This window comes from Poecilia latipinna, unplaced genomic scaffold (assembly GCF_001443285.1).
Source record: "Poecilia latipinna isolate Pla-1442-1.1 unplaced genomic scaffold, P_latipinna-1.0 Scaffold126, whole genome shotgun sequence".
NCBI lineage: Eukaryota > Metazoa > Chordata > Actinopteri > Cyprinodontiformes > Poeciliidae > Poecilia > Poecilia latipinna.
The window spans coordinates 390,260-406,223 of NW_015112742.1; the positions used below are offsets into that span (position 1 = coordinate 390,260).

Consider the following 15,964-nt stretch of genomic DNA (forward strand, 5'->3'; position numbering starts at 1 on the left):
GTTTGAGAAAATCACTAGGCAGCACCCATATCAATAAAAAAAAAAAAAAGTTTTTGAAGCATTTTTTAAGTGTCTACTTTGGGTTTATTTATGTGCCTAGGTAGTTTTCAAATAATAGCCAAATATTTCCTGTCTCTCTGAAGTACAAAAATGACAATACTTCTATTGTGCACTCTTCAAAATGGGGAAAGGCGAAGGAGGAAAAAAAGAAGTCATCAAATAAGTCATCAAAGTCATCAAATAATCAGAGCAATAAACGGTTTCAACTTCCACGTTGCACTTCTTCAACTGGAGTGCTAATAAATGCGAAGGGTGCTGTGTCTCCTACAAACAAGTTAACAGATTTCACTTTTTCTGAAAAGTACCTGGCGTTTGTGAACTCTTTAATCAGGTTTCACTTTTAATTTGTGGACATTTGAAAACGACGTCACACTGACAATGTCGATAATGTGAAGTGTTGCTGGTTATTACTAATGGGAACTTGTAGGAACTGTTTATAGTTAACCACAGTTTCATAGAGGTTGTTGATAAGCGGGGTTTGCACTTTTAGCTTAGTGGATACAAAATGAGTCATCATTTACGCCGGGGGGTATGAGGTGTGGATATATTTTTTTTTTTTATGTAACAAGAGAAAATCGTCACTAAATGTTGTTCATGGTCTTAAGTTATGTACATATTTTTGTTGTTCATTTTTCTTTATTATTATTTATTTTCATGAGTTTTCATCTACATTTTTATTCTTTTTTTTTCTGGGTTGGTGTTTTATGACTGATTTATTTTCCCACTGATTGTATTCTAGTGCATGCAGGGGGAACCTCTGCTGGTGACTCTTTGTGTTATGATTTTGTTGCGAAATAAAGCGAAATACGTTCCTTTTTAAAAATTTGAGTGCGTGTGTCTCTCTCTAACAATAAAAATCTTGTCTGCATTATTGAGTTTGAGTGAATTTTAAAGCAGAAAAAAAAGTTTTACCTGGCTTACCTGGAACCCTGATCCAAAACACGTGTGTCAGATCAGCTTTTAACAACAAAATAACACATAAACCGGAACAAGCAGGTCTTTCAAAACGTTACTGTCATCGTTTTCATATTCATTATGTCAGAGGTACTTCTACTTCCTATTTCTGCTGTTTAAAATATGCAGCCATCTCTCTCTCAGACAATAGAGGAAATATCAACACACCAGCTTCACCTTCATCAGAAATAGCAACCGTCAGATGATTAGAACTGGGCTGTCCCACGGATGCTTTTCACATCAGCCATGGTGGAAATGGACGCTTCCAACTCCTGTCTGTCTGCGGTGAGAGTGCTGCGCGTTTCCCTGGTGGATGAACTGGAAGGACAGATCGACTCCCTGTTGGAGGAGCTGGTGGATCAGAAAGCGTTCACTCGGGATGACCGGGAGGAAGTGCTGTGTCAGCCGGGGCCCCGGGCCAGGGTCCGGAAGGTGTTGGATATCCTGGAGTGCAAAGGGGAGGAAGCAGCGAAAGTTTTCTTGTCTGTTAGAAATTATCAGCGGCTCTCCCAGGATGCGCCTCAAGTTCCATCCTCAGGTTTGGGGAATACATTTTTAACTGGGGAAAATGTGACATGATATAGAAAGATTTTTCTGAGTTTTTAAAAAGCTGAAATTTAAACCTTTATTTAAATATAACCAACATGGGATGCATGCACTAAAGCTGCTATTTATTACCTCATGTGGTTAGCCTTCACTTTTGTTTTCTGCAAAAGAAAACATGCTGGCTGTATTTTTAGAAAAAAATATAAATTAGAATATTATTGAAAAGCTCATTTATTTCAGTCGCTCAATTCAAGTGAAATAGATGAATTACACACGGACTGAAAGTTTTTAAGCCTTCATTTATTGTTAGTTATGGCAGGGTTTCAATACGGTGATACCGAAACTGTATCAAGGATAAGGGAAAGAAAAAAAAATCTGATAAAACCTGTGTCTGTGTGAAGATGTTAATACAAGTGTGTTAATTAGTTTTGCTCTAAATGTGCTGGACCGAGTGGAGCAAAAATATCAGAGCTGGAATTTTATATTTTGTGACTCTGCAGGATTACTGAAGGTCTGAACGTGGTTTTGTGTCTGTGAGTGATAAGTCATTTGGATGTGGATTTATTTGTTTTGTTTCAAGTGGGGCAAAACTGTAGATGCAATGTAAGGTTTTTTGTAAACTGTGACTCGAACATAATTTGTCTACTTACAAATTTGAAGAGGCGAAAATGTTTTGTTGAAAGACTGAAAGCTGAATATATTATTGCAAAACTCATAAGAGCTTTCTCTGTGACTTTACAATCTCTAACACTTTTTTGCACCAAATACCTCCGTAGCAGTTAATCAAATTTACGATTTACCTTTTTTTTTTTTTTTTTTTTTTTGCCACTGCAGAGTACAAGAAGATGCAACAAAAGCACAAAGACGTCTTGAGGCGCAGAAGTGAGAGCATGCTTTTCTACAACAGTAGGCACGGAGACAAAATCCTCTTTTCCGAACATTATGTCAACCTCCTATTAGTGGACGGACACCAGGCCTTAGAGATTAAGAGACATGAGGTGCTGGCTTTTGGACAAAAGAGATTGTCTCTGCAGCATAAATCAGGGCTGCAAAGGAAAATTGCACCAGCTGAACTGTTTTCGAGAACAAACGAAAAACGTTCAATAAAGAAAGTGCTGGTGACGGGGGTGGCGGGAATTGGCAAAACGGTTCTGGTGCAGAAAATTCTCTTTGACTTTGGGCAGAGCAAGGACCACCTGGCATTTGACTTTGTTATCCACATGAGCTTTAGAGATTTAAATCTTATTGACAAACCCACAAACTTCAGAGAGTTGGTGCTTCGTAAGAACAGGCACCTTTCTAAAGTACTGGATTGGATCTTAGCAAACGATGACAAACTCCTAATTATCCTGGATGGGTTTGACGAGTTCCGACACTACAGGAGGTGCGACGTTGACGTATTCATGTCCAAGCCAGAGGAAGATGCAGAGGTGAATGAAATTTTGGGGAGCTTGTTGCAGGGTGAGCTGCTACCCAACGCCTCTGTCATGCTCACAAGCCGGCCTACGGCTATCAACCACATCCCTGTCGGATGCATCGACCGTTATGTGCTCATTGCCGGATTCTCCATAAATGAAGTTCAAGACTTCTTCCTGAGGTATTTCCAGGATGCTGCTGTGGCTGACAGAATGTTTTCAACGGTGTCGGCAAATGAACTAATGCTGACACTGTGCTATATTCCTGCCTTCTGCTCCATTGTGTGCTGCATCCTCAATGAGAGCAAAGATCTCTGTGGGGAAAGCCCAAAGACCATGACGGACATTTATGTGCAATATCTAGTGGCCTTGCTCCGTTCTCACACCCAGTCAAGAACGAAGACGTGTCCTGAAGACCAAGGAGCAAAGACCAACCAGCAGCTGTCTGATATTGTGTTGAAGCTGGGTCGACTTGCCTTTAAGAAGCTGATGGAGCATCAAACGCTCTTCTACAGCAGCGACCAAGATGTGGCCGGGCTAGAGGGATGCAGCCTGGTTAGTACCTTCCTTGACACGACAGTTGCACAAGAGCCCGGGTTCACTGAAGAGGTTTTCTCCTTTGCCCACCTCACTGTTCAGGAGTTCTTTGCTTCTCTTTACTGCGCTGTGACGGACCAACCGTTGCCTGATGCAATGCAGAGCAGTGACAACCAGAACAATGGACACTTGGACCTCTTCAGCCGCTTCCTGTCTGGAATCCTCTCAGATCGGAATTCCAATTTCCTGTCAAGACAAGTGGGACTTCACTGCCGGGAGGAAAAAGTAGAGATGTACCGTCGGAAGATCACAACAGATCTCGCAGTGCTTTGTGAGAACGGAGCCCATATTCTGAACTGCTTACATTGTTTGTTTGAGCAACAGGACCCCTCAATGACCCTGCCAGCGCTCCCAGAATTACTTAGAGTAAATGTCAGCGACGAAACGCTCGCTCAAATGGACCATAATGCCATAAAGTATTTCCTAGCCCTCACAGAAGGCAAAATACTATCAGAACTGGATCTTACAGGGACTGGAGTGAACCGTGACTCTCTGAGCGATATTCAACCATTTCTGCACAGATGTCAGAGACTGTGGTGAGTGCCAGGTGAAATTTAGCTCACTTGCAACTACTGCAGGTGTTGAAAAAGCATCTTCTGCCCCCCTTGCAGTTTTCCCCCATTTTGTCACATTCAAATCCCAGAAAACCTGTTGAATTTATTGTCATCTCCCCTTTTTTTCTGACTCAGTCACTGGTATTTCTGTGTGTAATTTACAGTCGGTATGAATTGAGCTCCAATGGGAAGGACTCAGAGGTTTGTTAGCGAGTAAGAATTAGCATAAAGATAAAGGAACAGCTGAAGGTCACGAAAACCAAAGCGTTTTTGGGAAAGTTAAATGCTATTTTTAATATTTTTTTATTATAATAATACTACTACTAATAATATTTTAATATTTTTTTAATCATAAAACCTTTTGACTACCATTTTCCTTCCATTCTTCTTCCATTTCACATGCCATATTTTCTCTTGATCTGTCATATAAAGTTCCAATACAATATCTTAAAGTTTGTGGTTACATTGTGACGAAAAAGTGAAACAGTTTAAAGGGTGAGAAAGGTTTTTCTTTTTTTTTTTTTTACAAGGCATTAGATTTACTTCCACGTGTCAAAACATGTGCACTTGCTGCTCCACTAATGAACTCTCTTTATTCCAAAGGCTTGGAGAAAATAATTTAGACATGGACGCGGTTCAGGTCGTTGCAGACGTGGTGAAGGTCTCGGAAAACCTCACCCACCTCGGGTAAGATTTCATTCATCCGGCTGGCTGCTACACCTGAATTCATTTTCTCAGAATTTCAAACAGCAACCAGTAGCAAAAACTTTTCTGACTGAATTAATTCATCAACAGGGTCTCAGTCAAACAATGTCACTCGTTCTGTTCTGTTTTCAGGCTCGGATGGACAAACATCGGTGACGAAGAACTACAAGCTCTTTGCACTGCGATTCGGGTGAAAAAAAGGGTTCAAGAGTTGTGGTAAGGCAAAACTTGTAGTGTTGACACATAATACTACATAAAGCATTTTAGAGAAGTGAAAGCAGATCAACAGAATGAGAAATATCCTGTTGCATGTGGTATAACAGCTTGTTTTCCCCTAACTTCTGTTTTTTTTTGTCAGTCCAATTCAAATATTGAATATTCTCACAAATTTAGTGTATCCAAAAAAGACGCAGAGAAAAGGGAACAGAATCTGCATGTTGATTCATGTAACTACTGACCTATTTAAAACTTCATGTAGCTAACAGTGCCTTGCAAAAGTATTCCTACATCTTATATATATATATATATATATATATATATATATATATATATATATATATATATATTACATTTTACTGTATTTCATTGCGATTTCAAGTGATTGACCAACACAAAGTGGAGCATAAATGTGACATGGAAGGAAAATTTACATGGTTTTCAAAATTTCTGAAAACTGCCCTTGTCTGACCTGTAAATTTAGGCAGAATCCTGATAGGTTTCAGTTTTCAGATAATGAAACAAATAGTACTCCATGTTTTTTTTTGTTTTTTAGAATATTATTTATAACTTAACCCTGCTTTAAATTTCTTCACCACTTGTAATTTTATCCTGAGATTAAATTACACACAGGTGGATTCTCTTTACTAATCGGGTGATATTATTGCACTGGATTTTATTTAGGGGTATCACGGCCTGATTTTGCACAATATCGTTTTCAGTTTTTATTTCAAGGAAAAAAATGGAAAATTATGAATCATGCAATACTTTGTGTTGGTTTATCATTTAAAAAAATCACAGTGAAATACACTGCAATTATGTGAAAAAAAACTTCATGTAAAGGTGTATGAATACCTATGAATTAATAATTTGTTCCCAAAGGATGGAGGGTAACCGAGTTAGTCACAGAGGTCTGCTGTCACTCGCTGATTTGACGCCTGATCCATTGCAAATAATTGTGTAAGTAAGTTTAAAATCTTTTTTTTTTTTTTTCAATGTACAGAACTCTAAAGCTTTTTTCTTTTATTTCCTCTTCTTCTTTCAGGGTCATATGGAACAACCTGTATGAGTCCGAGTCGGAGAGTCTGTGCAGCCAGGACAGGATCACAGCAAATTTTACAGATGAACAACTGTGGCAAGAGTGGGGGGAATGGGTTTTTAGGCGCTGCCAGGTCAGCAGCAATGAGAAGCTAGTGACGGTACTCCACAAAGTTTGCAACATGCCAAATGGCTGGCTGGAGCTCCACTGGGCAAAGACCTTCTACAGTCAACTGTCGCAGCTCATTAAGAGCCGGATAGAGTGCTGCACAGAGGATGACATGCGCAAGAAACTCCAAAAATTTGACAATCTTTTAAATCTCTGAGATCGTTTTATTTCCCGCTAATTGTTTTATGAAAGACTAAAGAATGAAAATGAATGGTACACGGGACGACGTCATTACGTCCTCTTTTAATGATTAACACTCGACCACAAATTCTTGTGTGCCAAAATGACCCAGAGAGGAGTGGAGCAATACACAGTCACAATGAAACAATGGAAAGTTTCCCAGATTCTAAAATTGTTTAAACAAATACACACCAAAAATCCCCTTGGTGTTTAGAAAGAAAAACCATTGAAGCAAAGCTATGTGGAAAAGTAAGCGCATCCTTGCTACTTTCGTGGGATTAAGAATGAAAAGTAGCAATTGGGTAATAACACACATTTCATTTTCCTATGATCAGCCAGTATACACGATTAGTCCCAGAATAGATTCAACAAGTTTCAGTAAGCATAATAAATGTTAAAGTTCAAGACAACATAATTAGAAATAGTCAGAACAAGTATGACTTATTTGGAGGGATTGATAGGAGGAAAAATGTTTCAAAGATTTCAGTACTATCATGTCGGTTTTCACCGTTGCATCTGAATGATTCACAAAACTTGAGTCAGAACCAAATTTAGAGAAAACCATACACAGTGTATGACGAAAGACCTTATACCAACTGCCAAGTATTATGGCTTAAAATTCTCATATGATCAAAAATAAGCCCATCTGTCAATACATGACCTAAGCTGGGGTATGCAAGGAAAGAAGTGGTGTTGAAAGAAGAGCGGTCCAAAAATCCCCCACAATGACGTGACAGACTTTATAAAATGACAACTTCAGGTCACTGCTGCTAAAGCTGGTGTATGGGGGTGTACTCACCTTTTTACAAGCAGCTTTGACATTTTGACTTCAGGAAGGTGAGTCAATTTTTGATTCAGGGGAAGGATTATAAGCATCATTTATAGGCCAACCAAATCAGGGGAAGGACGCGCACTACATTCAGAAATACCTCTATGGAAAAGTATTTCCATAAAAGAAAGATGTGGCCCGTACGGGGATCGAACCCGCGACCTTGGCGTTATTAGCACCACGCTCTAACCAACTGAGCTAACCGGCCTCATATGTGTAAAACGGCCCCTAACATAAATATATATATATGCCTGCTGATATAGGTGTTAGTGGATTTGTGTTCTATTTTGTTGTTTATTGTTTCGGCGCCAGACACCTAGCAGGATCGTTTTTTTCAATGCTGTTTTCCAAATATCGACATTTCCCTGAAAGTAACAGCACCTCTACTACCTCTCCATCGACCGGATGTGCTTTTGCTCATTTTCCAAATTAAATCAAAGACTGTAGGGAAAGTTGCGTGAATACACTATTTTCATTGTTTTTAACCATAACCTGTCATATTTCATACATGGGTGCCTCTAAGAAGTTTTCAAATGTTGGCCAAAAGACGGCCACTAATATTGGGTCGGGATATTTAAACCAAAAGCCATGAGTAAAATTTATTTTTGCTGTCATCAAATACACTACTTTAATGGTTTGTTGAAGGTGTGAAATTTTGACTCAGAGCCGTAGAACGGTATTTCATGTTTGGTCTTATATTATTCTTTTTTTTCTTTCTGCTATTTATTATTTTATTATATGTATTTATTTATTTATTTATTTTTGTCATGTACATCATTATTTAATTAATAAAATTGTTACATCCACCCGGGATAGTAAGTTTGGACATTTATTTTGAAATCCCTAACCGGAAACTTAACTAGTTCCTCTGACGAAATAACTGTGCGCCATGTCCGAACGAGCTGCTTGTGTTGTGTTACTGGAGCTAGCTCTGTTTTAAGCCTATTTTTGTATTTATCGTCGGGTTAAACTCCTCAAACAGGGTGAGTTCAACGGACAAGTGTGTAATTTAGATGAATGTGGAATGACTTGTTTAGAAAAGCATTTTAAGACTAGAGTGTTCTGAATCTGTCGCCACTCGCGAGTTTTCATTCATTAACGTCACAAAGTTGCTAAAACTAACAAATAATTACCCTAACAGCCTATGAATTACTTATAAGTTAAACAAGATTAACCTAATTCAGAATCTTTCGTCATCTGGCCCATTTATTTTGTACAGGTGCTGGAAAAGGTTTGGGGCAAGCTATTGTTTTTTGGTGATCAGATGACTGAATCATCTGGCTTTACAGAGATAGAAAAGTTCAGAAACACTCTCAGATCTGCCCTCTAACATTGTTTTCGTGTTAAAGCACCACTCTGCTGCCCCACATTAATTATGATGAAGACAGAGAAGGAAGCAGGGGATGATGGAGCAACAAAACCCAGTGACAGTAGCAAGGAGACGGAAAAAAAGAAGAGATCCCGTGTCAAGCAGCTCCTCACCGACATTAAGAGGCAGGTGGAGTTCTGGTTTGGAGAGGTCAACCTGCACAAGGACCGCTTTCTGAAAAAGCTCATCGATGAGTCCGACAGTGGATGTAAGGGTCTAGTAACGAGACTGAAAATGTAACCATAAAATTGAGAATACATTAAGCTTTGCACCACACTTCTTTGGTTGCAGATGTTGACTTATCTGTGCTGACGAGCTTCAGTCTCATGAAGAAGCTGACGACTGACACTAAGCTGATCGCTAGAGCTCTGAAGAACTCATCCGTAGTGCAGGTACGGCTTTTGCTCCAAATAGTCATCACGTGTTTTGCACTATTTTCCTAATTCGAGCTTCTAGGGGCTCAAACATGTCAGTGGCGCATAAAAACAATTATTATTTTTGTTTCAGATAAACCTCGATGGAACTAAAGTAAGGCGTAAACATCCGCTTGGAAACCCACCAAATAACGTCGACAGTCGGACGGTCTATGTGGTAAAACACATTTTCTTCTTCTGCAACCTCTGACGGGTTTTACCAGAGCTCCTTCTTCCACAAGCCTCATTCTTTTTTTTTTCTTTAATCTGTCTGAATGGTGGTTCATCATTTATGAGCATTGCAGTAATTTCAGAAAGTTTGACTTCATGTGGCACACATTCTGAAGGATTTTTTTTTAAATCTCTTTGTCAGGAAAGAAATAGAAAAATGAAAGTTTTTAATCCCCCGTTGAATGATATTTGCAGAAACACTAACGCAATGATGTTTTTCTTTTGATGAGTTCAATGATTAAACTCTATCCAATTTTTTAAAAATTTTTTATTATTGTCTCTTCCCCCTTCAAGGAACTTTTACCGAAGGACGTGACTCACAGCTGGATCGAAAGAGTTTTCACAAAGTGCGGGAATGTGGTGTACGTCAGCATACCCAGATACAGGAGTACCGGTGACGCTAAAGGATTTGCCTTTGTCGAGTTTGAGAAAGAGGAACAAGCTCAGAAAGCTATTGAGGTGATTTTAAGGGAGGGGGTTGTGTAAAAAAAATAAAAAGTGAATTTCATGTATCAGTTGCTTGAATTCCAATTTACAAACGCATTATTTATCTCAAAGGGAAATTAAATGTCGCATCCATGAATCATCATTTTCATCTCCTCTGTGATTTGGGGTCATAGTTCAGGTGTTAACGAGGATGTATTTTGTCCAAAAATATCATAAGCGGGATAGTACTGTCCTCTCTAGACCACATTCTTATCAACCCGTTTGTTTCGCTGAACAAGTTCTTTTAGTGTTGTTGAGCTACACTGTTGAAAATGGCTTATATTAAAATGCAGCCAGCACGTTTAGCAGTATTTTCCCAAATTAGCAAGCCGTACTTCTTTGAACTGTGATGGGAAAAACATTTAACACTTGTTTGTATATTATTGTTGTTTTCTGTGTCACTTCTTTGTGACGTGATCTGTGCATTAACATACAAAGTTGCTGACCATCTCTCTAAAACTATCTAAATTAAATTTCATTCGTCACACTTTTTTCTTTTTGCGTGACTCTGGAAATTGTGAAATCAGTTATGCCAGATGTTTAATTTGCACTGTTTCCAGCTGATATGTGTCCTCTTGGTAAAGAGTGTGGAATCTTTGAAACATTAAGATGAAGATAAGAAATTTTAAGCCATTTAAAAACCTCACACATGCTGTTTGCTTCAACAGAAGCCACATGATAAGTTTTTATTTCTGAAACAGATGTTGAACAATCCTCCTGAAGACGCTCCAAGGAAGCCGGGGATTTTCCCCAAAACGTTAAGTAGGAAACCGATTCCTTTTCCTGCGGACAATTCGCAGTCACGTAAGTTGAAATGTTTAAATTTTTCGCACACGTTATTGATCGCAAAGCTACTTGTGTGACACTTACTGGGCGGTGATGCTACGTAGGGGAGGAGGAGAAGAAAAAGCGCAAGAAGAAAAAAAAGAAGGACGGAACAGCAAAAGCATCGGCAGAAAAAGTCCAAGAGGTCGCGATGGAAGCAGAGCCGTCGGAGCACAAGAGGAAACACGTGACGGCAGACTGCGATCCGGAGACCAGCAGCGCACAGAAGACACCGGGAAAATTATCAGAGAAAAAACGACGACGGTCACAGACTGCGGAGGGATCGGAGGGTGACGTTCCCTCTAAGATTAGGAAAACCAGTGAAAGTGAAACTGGGCATAAGGAGGAAGATGAAGCCAGCATGAGTAAGTTCTCACTCATTTCCTTCTCTCTTGCACTCTCGGTGTGTCTCATCTGCGTATGTGTTTTTTCGTACCACCCTTTTTTCCTTCCACTCAACTTTCCATCAGTTTGCCAATGATCTTTTGTGATTGACCCTCCTTACGGAAGTGTTCGATAATTCAGGACAACTGTCAAGTTGAACAACACTTCTGTCTGTAAAATGTGTTTTATTTCACATTTTAATTTTGAAAGAAAGTACATTTTAAAATATCCCTTGAGCTCTACAAAAAAATGATGGAGTTATAGAAATATAATATAATAATTTCTGGCGTTTACAGTCATCTCTCTTGTTTTTTTTGTAATTAAAAAAAGCTGCTACCTGATCATTCTCCACATTTCAATTCAGTTGCGTGACAGTGATCCACCAGACAAGTGAATGACCCGCATTGACTTAATTTGTACTTCTTTTTTTTAGGAAATGACAAGTGTAAAAGTGATATCTTTATAATCACATGCCTAATAAATCCTTGGCTGTTTCACTGCGTTTTTCCCCGTCTCAGATCTGCCCAGTAAAAGCGACACGGAGGGAAACACGGAAAAAGGCAAAGAGAGCACAGATGACTTGACTGTGAAGGCGAAGAGGAAGAGAAAAAAGAAGCACAAAGAGAAGCTGAAAATTGGCGAGGAAGTCATCCCGCTCCGGGTTCTGTCAAAGTAGGCCCTACATCCCCTTTTTCATTCGATTACATCAACACTGGTTCAATACAGTAAAGCCCCTGCTGGATTTCATCACGGCGTTGCTTCTTTTAACGTCTGTTTGTCTATTTGAAGGAAGGAATGGCTCGAGCTGAAAGAAGAGTACCTGGTCCTACAGAAGCGCAGCATGGCGTCCCTGAAGAAATGCATCAGCAAGATCAACCACAAGGATGGCGACGCTGCTCAGGATGGAAACGGTGATTTTTGGAGTTTTAGGCTGTTTTGAAACCGATTAGTTTAGTTATTTTTGGGGGTAATGTCGGCAGATTGCATAAAACCCCCTAAAACATCCACTGTAGTGGTTGCAGAGGTCATTAACACATTTGCAGGAATGGCCAAGTAGGTCGGCTTGCGTTTGAAGATTACAAACCCACGGTGGTAGATGGTGCAGTTGTCACGTTTCTGACCCATAATCAAGTGTTTTTCTGGAATGTTTAGGCCTCTTTCTGAACCAAAATAGCTCTACTGATATCTGAAAATACGGTTTGTTGAGTTTTGTATCCTTCTCCCCTCTTTCAGTCGATATGAGCGACAAAGCGGAAAAAGAAACTAAGCAGGGTCCGCAGTTTGTCAGTGGCGTCATTGTGAAGATTACAGACAGCAAACCGTTACCGGCGAGGAAGATCATCAAAGTACAGTAAACCTACATGATCTCAACTTACTCCTGAAATTCAAAAAGTGGTTGATTTACTTACGTTTCACACGGATGCTCTTCAATAAGTTAGAATTTGTTAGAGATCTAAGGTTTTTCTGTGATTTATATCAAAAAGTGAACAAAGTGATTAGATTTATTCACAGTAATATGTTGCAAGCATTTGTTTCTGATAATGAAAATCCAGAAAGCTAAAGTATTACATAAGATCACCACTTACTTTACATGGTGAATATTTTCCTTTTTTTCTTCCACTCAACTTTCCATCGATACACCCAGATGAGAAGCAGTCTGTAATTGGCTTTTTTTTCTTTAGCAATTATATTTTGTGGCTTACCTTTCATTGTTGATGTTGCCAATAACTGTTGATTGTCAGTTTGAATAATATTTTTTGTTACTTTTTTTTTACTTCACAATTCAACATTTTAATTTAGTGACAAAGTAAATTTTAATATTTTCCATGAGCTCTAATCCAAAACCATTAAGTTACAGAAATGTACAGTTGAAATGTGACTGTCTGAAAATAATTAATTGAAATATTCACTTTTAATAATCTTACTTACAAGATGCACCAGTGCAGTTTCAAGTCGCTTTATCTGTCGTCTTTTACTGACGCTTGCACAGGATGCTCTGTCCAAAGTGTCTCCAGTTGCTTATGTTGACATTCTGGACGGAGATGTTGAATGCCACGTCCGTTTCCACACACCGGAGGACGCGGCCGCCGCCGTCAGCAACGCTAAAGAGCAGCTGCTGAAGGAACGCAGCTGGAAGCTCGAGATTCTTACAGGTCAGAAAGTTTTCTCCTCGATATGCAGAGAGAGAAATTGTTTAAGCGTTTTAGCTGAGATTGCTTAAAGATGTATTTGTTTGTTGTGTTTTCTTTTTTTGTTTTTTTTATTTTGGATCCTCTGTTTAATCTTATGTTAAAGGTGGCCACGAACAGCGGTACTGGCAGAAGATTTTAGTGGACCGCCAAGTCAAACTGAATCGTCCCAGGGAGAAGAAGCGAGGCACAGAAAAGGTGAGCCAAAAAAAAAATATTTAAAAAAAATAAAAAGTCAATCAGGAATAATTGACTATAAATTGCTGATATGTGTTTATGAACAAGCCGAAACACAAATGCAAGGAAAAGATTAAAATCCTAGCATCAGATTGTAACCATGGCAACACAACAATCACATTATGAAGATTTTTTTTTTTTTTAAATTTTTTATAATTCCTATAAAATGTTAAAATCTTTTAATTTATTAATACTGAAACCATCAAATCAAACTTAATATTGTCACTCTCTCTCTCTTTAAACAAATACACATTCTAGATCTGTGTTTAAATTCAGTCACTGATGGACTGGAGGCCCAACGCAGTGGCTTAGTTTGCTTATGCTTCAGGCCGGCTTTGCCAACATTTGAATTGTTCCATTTCTGGTGTTACGGCTCTAACACAATGCATCTCATTTCAAGGCTTCTTCTGATCTTTCATTTCATTTTCATTACTTTGTCACTTGGCAGCTCATATCCAAAGCTGAGAAAATCATCATTGCCCGAGCCAAGGAGGCCAACAAGCACATCCGCTTTGAAGAAGACTGAGTTCCCCAAGGTTCACCACTCCAGGTTTTCACTGATGAGTGCTTGGCTAAAGTCGAATTGTCCAATTGTGCCCTACGTGTCATTTTTGTGGTCGCACTGGAGCCCTTGTCATAAACCAGGATGCTGCTAGGGTTAAAGATGGTTCTAATTTTTTTTATTTTTTTTTATTTTGTTACTGCATCAGTGTTTTTGAAAAGCAGCCCTGTATAAGTGTAAATATTCTTTTAAAGAAATTTTCTCCAGTGAAGACGTGGTAGAGTCAACACCTGCTTTTTAATAAAATGAAATGACATGCTTTCAGATTCTGAGTTTGTAAATTTTGACTTGTGTTGCAATTTCTTTCTTTCTTTCTTTTATTTAGTGGTTAAAACAAAAAGCAAAAAAAAGTAGGTTTAAGATCTGTAAAGAAGTTGTGTCCAATCTTGTAATTGTTTTGTAACAGTAACCAAAACCTATTATAAGTTTCATTAATCTAATGAAGGTCAAAGTTTCTTGATGAGTATCTGAAGATCACATACGGATGAAAACACCTGGTTTTATTCAAGTATTTTGATGTTTTTAATCAAACATGTTTGTCTTTACCAAAAATAAATGTTTGGTAAAGACATGAGTAAATGAGTAAAAAAAAAATAAAAATACCATCTTCATTTTCTAATCAAAATACTGAAAATGACTCATCAGTGAGACAATGAGTGTAAAAAATATGTAAACTCCAAAATCTGTTGTTCTATTTGGACATTTATTGTTTCAAATATGAAAAATACCCAGTGGTAATTGCAGCTCAGCGAACACCAGCGCTTCGCTCCTACCGGTAAATACTGGAAACGCATTTGAAGGCAGGATTTTGGTGCTTCTCCGTGACGTCACAATCACACTTGTTGGTAATTCTATTGATCCTTTTTTTTTGGATCAGGGCTCTTTGTTTAAAAAAATAAATAAAGTCCTTGTGTCGTCCTGTAATTACCCACCTTTTAACACCGTGCCGGTTGAGTTCCAGCTGCAGTCCTGCTGCAGTTTTTATACATTTTCTTTGAGAACCAACTTTTAATTTTTTTTCCTTTAGAAGCCTTGACTTTTTGTTGCTTTATATGTTTCAATGTTGGAATTTTCTAACACCTGCTGGGGTTGAGATCTTCAGTTTCAATCGATCCGGTCTTGAATTTAATATGTTCATGGTTTGTAGTCCGAGTCTCCAGCAGCGCGAGTCTGACCAACAGGTGGTAAAACCCCTTTGTTAAGCTACAGGTGGTGACGGACGTAATCCGCTCTGTAGGTGGTGGTGCTTTCAAAAGGCATTTGCTTTTCTCTTGTTGCAAAGGTTCTTCTATTTCTTTGTGAACTATATAACATCTGGTCAAAGGCCTGGTTCGTTTTAAACCTTTCCGGCACCTCTTGCCTCCAATCTCGGTAATCCCCTGTTGGACATAAAGTGTGATACTAATTAAGTTGGAATAATTAGCTGTATTGCATGCATGAGAACGAGCATCAACCAGTTGCTTACTTGAATATACGCTTGTGTAATCCCCCGCAGACCAAACCCGAGGCTCTGGGCTGCATGCAAACTTCCGTACAGTGATAAAGCTTTTTGGTGGCATAGGCACCCTTAGTATCTTTGGTTGAGTGCTTGGTTTTGGTATGACTGCAAACTTCGTTCTGGAAGACAAATCACAGAACTTAGAGGTTTTTTTTAATTTTATTACGGGGTTACAGACAGTGTGACAGTTTAATATAATTCATTAACAGTGAGGGAAATAAATAAGTTATCTCTGACAGATTATTTCAGATGTTTGCTTAGTATTTGCTGTGTTACAGATTTTTCTTCCATTTTAGCTTTAGTACCATGTCATAAAATAATGTTTTTTTTCTTTTATAAAAGATGACCTTCCTAAATGGGAGTGCATCCTATTCAATCTGACCCTGTTTGAAGAGTAATTATCCCCCAATCGGTAGCCCCATTGGCAGCAATAACTTGTATTTTCAATGACTACCTAACTAAGTGACTCTTACATGAGTGTATGAAAAATATTTTTTCCTCTGTTTT

The 15,964-nt window shown here is 38.6% G+C and overlaps 2 protein-coding genes and 1 non-coding gene across 4 annotated transcripts; 2 read left to right on the forward strand and 1 right to left on the reverse strand.

The window, feature by feature from the left end:
* The first annotated feature begins 1,019 nt into the window (after window positions 1–1,019).
* LOC106945072 (NACHT, LRR and PYD domains-containing protein 12-like) lies at window positions 1,020–7,136 on the forward strand. The gene is made up of 6 exons (XM_015028501.1): window positions 1,020–1,552; window positions 2,395–4,108; window positions 4,730–4,813; window positions 4,964–5,047; window positions 5,930–6,007; window positions 6,093–7,136. The coding sequence occupies exons 1-6, from the start codon at window positions 1,243–1,245 to the stop codon at window positions 6,409–6,411; spliced, it is 2,589 nt and encodes an 862-aa protein (XP_014883987.1). The 5' UTR covers window positions 1,020–1,242; the 3' UTR covers window positions 6,412–7,136.
* Window positions 7,137–7,397: 261 nt separating this feature from the next.
* On the reverse strand, window positions 7,398–7,471 carry trnai-aau (transfer RNA isoleucine (anticodon AAU)). The gene has a single exon. It is a non-coding gene; the product is annotated as a tRNA-Ile (tRNA).
* Window positions 7,472–8,108: 637 nt separating this feature from the next.
* On the forward strand, window positions 8,109–14,226 carry larp7 (La ribonucleoprotein 7, transcriptional regulator). Of its 2 annotated transcripts, none has more exons than XM_015028503.1 (13): window positions 8,109–8,263; window positions 8,613–8,840; window positions 8,924–9,024; window positions 9,140–9,223; window positions 9,571–9,735; window positions 10,464–10,566; window positions 10,653–10,952; window positions 11,490–11,643; window positions 11,761–11,882; window positions 12,205–12,317; window positions 12,962–13,124; window positions 13,267–13,358; window positions 13,846–14,226. In XM_015028503.1, the coding sequence occupies exons 2-13, from the start codon at window positions 8,639–8,641 to the stop codon at window positions 13,921–13,923; spliced, it is 1,677 nt and encodes a 558-aa protein (XP_014883989.1). In that variant the 5' UTR covers window positions 8,109–8,263; window positions 8,613–8,638; the 3' UTR covers window positions 13,924–14,226. The 2 variants fall into 2 exon arrangements, with proteins under 2 accessions (XP_014883989.1, XP_014883988.1); XM_015028502.1 differs by having other exon boundaries at window positions 8,110–8,246.
* The last annotated feature ends 1,738 nt before the right edge of the window (window positions 14,227–15,964 follow it).